The sequence below is a fragment of the Rhinopithecus bieti genome, unplaced genomic scaffold, assembly GCF_001698545.2.
Source record: "Rhinopithecus bieti isolate Rb0 unplaced genomic scaffold, ASM169854v2 scaffold_12155, whole genome shotgun sequence".
Classification (NCBI taxonomy): Eukaryota; Metazoa; Chordata; class Mammalia; order Primates; family Cercopithecidae; genus Rhinopithecus; species Rhinopithecus bieti.
Genome location: NW_016807423.1, coordinates 766,768 through 774,017, shown reverse-complemented (window position 1 = coordinate 774,017; position 7,250 = coordinate 766,768). Strand labels below are relative to the sequence as shown.

Genomic DNA, 7,250 nt, shown 5'->3' with positions numbered 1-7,250 from the left:
TTAGTTATTTTAAAAGTGCTTTCCCTATTAAAGCTATATTTTCATAGCTCACTAAATTGTCTATTTAATTCTGTGTAGTTACCAGGTAAATCCTATCAGAAAGTATCAAGTAACCATTTGAAGCATAATCCATTAAATGAAACATCTACAAACAAGAGAGATTACAATGATGGGAATTTGCACCAAAGCAGCAGCTGCATTGCCGCAATTCTTTTTTTTTTTTTTTTTTGAGACGGTGTCTCGCTCTGTCGCCCAGGAGTGCAGTAGCCGGATCCCAGCTCACTGCAAGCTCTGCCTCCCGGGTTTACACCATTCTCCTGCCTCCGCCTCCCGAGTAGCTGGGACTACAGGCGCCCGCCACCACACCTGGCTAGTTTTTTGTATTTTTTTTAGTAGAGACGGGCTTTCACTGGGTTAGCCAGCATGGTCTCGATCTCCTGACCTCGTGATCCACCCGCCTCGGCCTCCCAAAGTGCTGGGATTACGGGCTTGAGCCACCGCGCCCGGCCAACATTGCCGCAGTTCTATCTTCACCTTCACAATGTTTCCCTTGGTCAAAAATGCACTAATGGCCGGGCACAGTGGCGCACACCTGTAATCCCACCACTTTGGAAGGCCGAGGTGGGCGGATCATTTGAGGTCAGGAGTTCGACACCAGCCTGACCAACATGGAGAAACCCTGTCTCCACTAAAAATTACCAAAAAATTAGCTGGGCGTGGTGGCGAGCACCTGTAATCCCAGCTACTCAGGAAGCTAAGGCAGGGAGCTTGAACCCGGGATGTGGAGGTTGCAGTGAGCCAAGATTGCACCACTGCACTCCGGCCTGGGTGACAGAGTGAGACTCCATCTAAAAAACAAAAAAACAAAAAAAAAAACAACACACTAAGTCATCTCCAAGTTCAAAGCATTCAGCAAACAATGGCAAGGCAGAGCCACCAGAAACACACACCTGATTTTCACGACAAATATGGTAATGCTGTATTAGCTAGTGGAGCCACTTTCTGTATTGCTGTATGGACATATGGAGCAACACAAATTGGAATAGAATTGAACCTATCCCCTATTGGGAGAGTCACTCCAAAGGAATGGAGAGATCAGTAATCATCCCAGCTAGTATAATACTGAATTGTTTTAAAAACAGCTCATCGGCTGGGCGCAGTGGCTCACACCTGTAATCCCAGCACTTTAGGAGGCCGAGTCGGGCAGATCATGAGGTTGAGTTCAAGACCAACTTGGCCAACATGGAGAAACCCCATCTCTACTAAAAATACAAAAATCAGCCAGCATGGTGGCTTGCGCCTGTAATACCAGCTACTTGGGAGGCTGAGGCAGGAGAATCGCTTGAACCCAGGAAGCGGAGATTATGGTGAGCACGCCACTGCACTCCAGCCTGGGCGACAGAGCGAGATTCTGTCTCAAAACAAAACAAAACAAAAACCAGCTCATCAGCTGGACACAGTGGCTCACGCCTATAATCCTAGCACTTTGGGAGGCCTAGGCAGGTGGATCACCTGAGGTCAGAAGTTCAAGACCAGTCTAGCCTGGCCAACACAGCAAAACCCAATCTCTACTAAAGATACAAAAATTAGTCGGGCATGGTGGCGGGTACCTACAATCCCAGCTACTCAGGAGGCTGAGGCAGTAGAATCACTTGTATCCCGGGGCTGGGGTGGAAGGGGGAGGTGGGGGCAGAAGTTGCAGTGAGCCAAGATTGCGCCACTTCACTCCAGCCTGGCCGAAAGAGCAAAACTCCACCTTAAATAAATAAATAAATAAAATACAATAAAATAAAAAACAGCTCATAATTGATGCCAGGTAAAAGCACTATGTATCCATTAAGATATGGCATCACTGAAGAAATAAAGTATATTTGAAACCTTCAAAAAAAATTACAATGATGACTACTTCTTGTGGAAATTAATTTACACATGGCAATTATAGGCATCTCAAATATAAAAGCTGATGAATAATAAATCCACATACAGCATTCCCTATTTTAACTTTGAGTACAGTGCAATCATTTATTTACTTATTTATTGATTGAAACACAGTCTTGCTTCGTTGCCCAGGATGGAGTACAATGGCATGACTATGGCTCACTGCAACCTTGACCTTCCAGGCTCAAATGATCCTCCCACCTTAGCCTCCCTAGTAGCTGGAACTACAGGTACATACCACCACAGCCAGTTAATTTTCTTTTTTTTTTTTTTTTTTTTGTAGAGACAAGTTTTCACTACGTTGCCCAGGTTGGTCTCAAAATCCTGGGCTCAAGTGGCTAGGCCTACCTTGGCCTCCCAAAGTTCTGGAATTACAGGCATAAGCCACCATACAGAGCCTCAACCATTAAATCCTTTCTGATATATTCTTGATGATTATCTCCCTGCCCCCCCAAAAAATCTAAATCTTTGGTTTCAATGATTTTTAGTAGTTGATTTCAAATTGTTTTTTTTCCACCAACCATAGTAAAAAACAATAATCAAATATAAATGACTTAGGAGAAAAATAACTTTAGATAATGGATGGATAGATACATTGATATTTACACTTTAAATATATTCTAGAAGGCCTATTAAGGAGTTCATGACTCAACTTGAAAGGTTAGTTGGAACCCATATTTCTTCCATTCCTTTGCAAAGTTAGTTGGAAGCCATATTTCTTCCATTCCTTCCAAAGCAGTCTTAAATGATACCCCAGGGATCAGCAAATAATGTTGAGTCCCTTATGATATCCACAAATTGATTGCCTTAGTCCTTTTTTTTGTTTGTTTGTTTTTACAGAGTTTCACTCTTGTTGCCCAGGATGGAGTGCAATGGCATGATCTCAGCTCACTGCAACCTCTGTCCCCTGGTTTCAAGCAATTCTCCTGCCTCAGCCTCCCAAGTAGCTGCGATTACAAGCATGCGCCACTACACCTGGCTAATTTTGTATTTTTAGTACAAACGGGGTTTCACCATGTTGGTCAGGCTGGTCTCAAACTCCTGACCTCAGATGATCTACCTGCCTCAGCCTCCCAAAGTGCTGGGATTACAGGCGTGAGCCACCGCGCCTGGATGCCTTAGTCTTGTAATAAAAAATAAGCAGCTCACGCCTGTAATCTCAACACTTTGGGAGGCCAAGGCGGGTGGATCACTTGAGGTCAGGAATTCCAGAACAGCCTGGCCAACATGGAGAAACCCTACTAAAAATACAAAAATTAGCCAGGCATGGTGACAGGTGCCTGTAATCCCGGCTACTTGGGAGGCTGAGGCATGAGAATTGTTTGAACCTGGGAGGTTGCAGTAAGCCTAGATCGCACTACTGAGATCGTGCCACGGCACTCCAGCCTGGGTGACAGAGTGAGACTCTGTCTCAAAAAAAGAAAAAAAAAGCAAGACCAATATTTTTATTTTATCTAAGCAAAGGCTCCACATACATGAGATACCAGACTATTACAGAGTACTATTATTTTTTTAATATGGAAAGGAATAAATCAGAGACCAGGAAGCGGAGGTTACAGTGAGCCAAGATCACGCCACTGCACTCCAGTCTGGGTGACAGAGTGAGACTCCGTCTCAAAAAAAACCAAACCAAACCAACACAAAAACAGAAACAGAGCTTTTTATATGAGTGTATCATCATTTACTTAAAAAGACCATCCTACCTATCCTTCATAGTCCAAGTTCAAATATGATTATCTCCAAAGTCTTTCTTCAACTCTAGCCTACATCTTTCTTTTGAAATTCTCTAGCACTTGGTATCACTCTTTGACACTTGCAAAGTTAGTTGGAATCCACTATTTAGATAACTCATACTTAGTTATCTATTGCTTATATTGTTACTCTCCTGTGAGTCTGCTTTTTTAACTAAAAATTAAAATTAGAGCAATATGTGAGAAAAATATTAATACTACACAGATAAAACAATGCCTGACACAGTAACTACTCCATAAATTATAAGTTATCTTTGCCATATACCAAATTTGTGACCCTGAACAATTCATCCATACTAAATCTCATTTTCTTCACTTATAAAGAAGAGCTAATAATCCCTGTCAAACAATTGTCTACATGTGACTAGGTGTGACCAATACAATGGTTTTGTATCTTTTCATTATTATGCCTAAAACAATCTCTTGAATATTACAGTAATTACTAACTCTTTGTACAATATATAGCACTTTTATTACGTTAACATTATAAAAGGCCGGGCGCGGTGGCTCAAGGCTGTAATCCCAGCACTTTGGAAGGCTGAGACGGGCGGATCACGAGGTCAGGAGATCGAGACCATCCTGGCTAACACGGTGAAACCCCATCTCTACTAAAAAATACAAAAAAAAAAAAAAAAAACTAGCCGGGCGAGGTGGCGGGCGCCTGTAGTCCCAGCTACTCGGGAAGCTGAGGCAGGAGAATGGCGTGAACCCAGGAGGCGGAGCTTGCAGTGAGCCGAGATCGTGCCACTGCACTCCAGCCTGGGCAACAGAGTGAGACTCCGTCTCAAAACAAAAAACAAAAAACAAAAACCTTATCAAATAAGTACTTTCATAAACTCTTCATAAACAAATTTTAATAGCAGAAACACAGCTTTTTATATGAATGTATCATCATTTACTTAATTATTCCCTTAATGTTGCACATCACCCACTCTCTTGCCAGGATCTCTCCAGCTCCCTACTGTCCTTTTGCCACACTAGCCAGGAAATCTCTCAACCAGGGGGAATCAATCCAACCACTTGCTTCCTATATTCCCATACCACAGCTACTGAGTCCTGCTGAAGAAAATCATAACAGGTTAGGAATTCATGCCACTACAGATTTACAGTTTCTAATCCTAACTGAGATTATTATCCTGTTGGTAATTCATCCATATGCCTCTGGATCAATGACCTTTTCCATCCCAGACAGTAATCAATGGGTACTCTAAATCTCAAACCAAACACTCTATACATCTCTTCTCTCACAATTGCCCTTTACCAGAAAAAATAAATCTGACCTCACCCAATTTTCCAGCCTACACTCTTCTTCCTACCCATATTCTTCATTCTAAGTATTAGGCAAAGCTTTATCTCCTCCTTCCCTGAGCTAGTACAGTAATCCCTTCTCACCTCCATACCCACCACCTTCCTGTTCCATCAAATCACACAGCCCTAAATATTCAGTCTTAACTCTATTCTACTCCGCCAAAACGTAACACATTCTTAACTCTTCCATCTTCGAAAAAATTATGTTTCTCAGCTCTACCTCTCTAGCTACCTCTTACTTTTGCTTCACAGCAAGTTTTCTAAGAATGGTCTATATTTGGCAGGGCACAGTGGTTCATGCCTGTAATCCCAGCACTTTGGGAGGCCAAGGCAGGCGGATAACAAGGTCAGGAGATTGAGACCATCCTAACATGGTGAAATCCCGTCTCTACTAAAAATACAAAAATTAGCCGGGCGTAGTGGCAGGCACCTGTAGTCCCAGCTACTCGGGAGGCTGAGGCAGAAGAATGGTGTGAACCGAGGAGGCAGAGCTTGCAGTGAGCCGAGATCGCGCCACTGCACTCCAGTCTGGGGCACAGAGCAAGACTCCATCTCAAAAAAAAGAAAAAGAATGGTTTATATTTGCAGTCTGTTTTCTCACCTCCCAGTTACTCTTCTGTCTATTGGAATTTGACTTCTACCCCAATCACTAAATAAATATTTATCTTGTTAAGGTTGTCTCAATAGCAAAGTCCACCAGAAGCTTTTGTATCATTATTTCACTTAATCACTTTAGATTGTACACTGTTAGCCATTTTTTCCTTCTTGAAAAATCTCTCCCGAGGCTTACCAGAGACCAATGTCCTGGGGTTTGTTTTTGTTTTTTGTTTTTTGTTTTTTTTTTTTGAGACGGAATCTCCCCGTTGCCCAGGCTGAAGTGCAGTGGTGCAATCTTGGCTCACTGCAACCTCCACCTCCTGGGTTCAAGTGATTCTCCTGCCTCAGCCTCCCTAGTAGTTGGGATTACAGGCACCTGCCAACACCCCCGGCTAGTTTTTTTGTATTTTTAGTAGAGATGGGATTTCCCCATATTGGCCAGACTGGTCTCGAACTCCTGACGCTGTGATCTGCCCACCTCAGCCTCCCAAAGTTCTGGGATTACAGGCGTGAGCTAAGCTACCGTGCCCGACCAATCTCCTGGTTCTTTTCCACCCTTCTCTGCTTCTTTTGAGTTTCAAATCTAACCATAATGGTTTAGCACACTATGTTTCAGGAGTTCCACACCACATACAGGATAAAGTTCAAACTCTTCAGCATGGCACAGAAGGCCCTACATGGTCCAGTCTCTGCTTACTCTTCCAAGATCGTTTTCCTATTACTTCCCACAGGCACCTTTCCACCCTAGATACACCAATACCTGCAGCTCATCCAAACACACAACTCTTTCTCATGCCTTTGCACATACCCTGTATCTCATAAAATGCCCATCCTTATTCCTGTATCCCCTCTTTTATCACACTGCCTCACCCACTTTTTTTTTTTTCTTTTTCAGATGGGGTCTCACTCTGTTGCCCAAGCTGGAGTGCAATGGCACGATCTCAGCTCACTGAAACTTCTACCTCACAGGTTCAAGTGATTCTCCTGACTCAGCCTCCCGAGTAGCTGAGACTACAGGCACGTGCCACCATGCTTGGCTTTTTTTTTTTTTTTTTTTTTTTTAGTAGAGTTGAGGTTTCACCATGTTGGCCAGGCTGGTCTTGAACTCCTGACCTCAAGTGATCTGCCCACCTTTGCCTCCCAAAGTGCTGAGATTACAGGCATGAGCCCCGGGCTCAGCCTGAGCCACCACGCTCAGCCCAGCTACTTTTTTTTTAAGACTCAAGCTATGCATGTTTTTCCCATGAAACTTTCCCTCATATTCTCAGGCCTTATTAAGTAATACCTCTTCTTTGATTCTACAGAGCTCTTCTCAACCTTCTAATAAAAAGTTTAGTGATGACAGTTTAGTTATTGAACCCTATCTTTGTATTCAAAGACTACGAGCTCCTTTAGGGCACATATTTTCTTACCTATCTTTGTATCTCCAGTGCCAAGTGTTTCACACATAGAAGCCATTATCAATAAATATTTGTTGAATTACTGCTTGAGATGGTCAGCATTTAGGCTTACCATAGAGAGGAAGTGAAGATCCAAGAAGTAATTATGCTGAACAGCAGCGGAATTTTACTGAGACAGAAAATGAAAAAAAGCGTGGGGGGGAGGGTCAGCCTGGGAACAGAAAAAGGTTTTTTTTTTTTTTTGAGACAGAGTCTC

At 43.0% G+C, this 7,250-nt stretch overlaps 2 protein-coding genes across 9 annotated transcripts in view; one reads left to right on the top strand and one right to left on the bottom strand.

The window, feature by feature from the left end:
- PIK3R3 (phosphoinositide-3-kinase regulatory subunit 3) overlaps positions 1-7,250 on the bottom strand; it is a 150,566-nt gene that overhangs the window by 69,679 nt on the left and 73,637 nt on the right. The window lies entirely within an intron of this gene.
- Positions 542-1,103, top strand: LOC108535638 (cytochrome c oxidase subunit 7B, mitochondrial-like). Its single transcript, XM_017881760.1, has 2 exons — positions 542-568; positions 878-1,103. The coding sequence occupies exons 1-2, from the start codon at positions 542-544 to the stop codon at positions 1,100-1,102; spliced, it is 252 nt and encodes an 83-aa protein (XP_017737249.1). The 3' UTR covers position 1,103.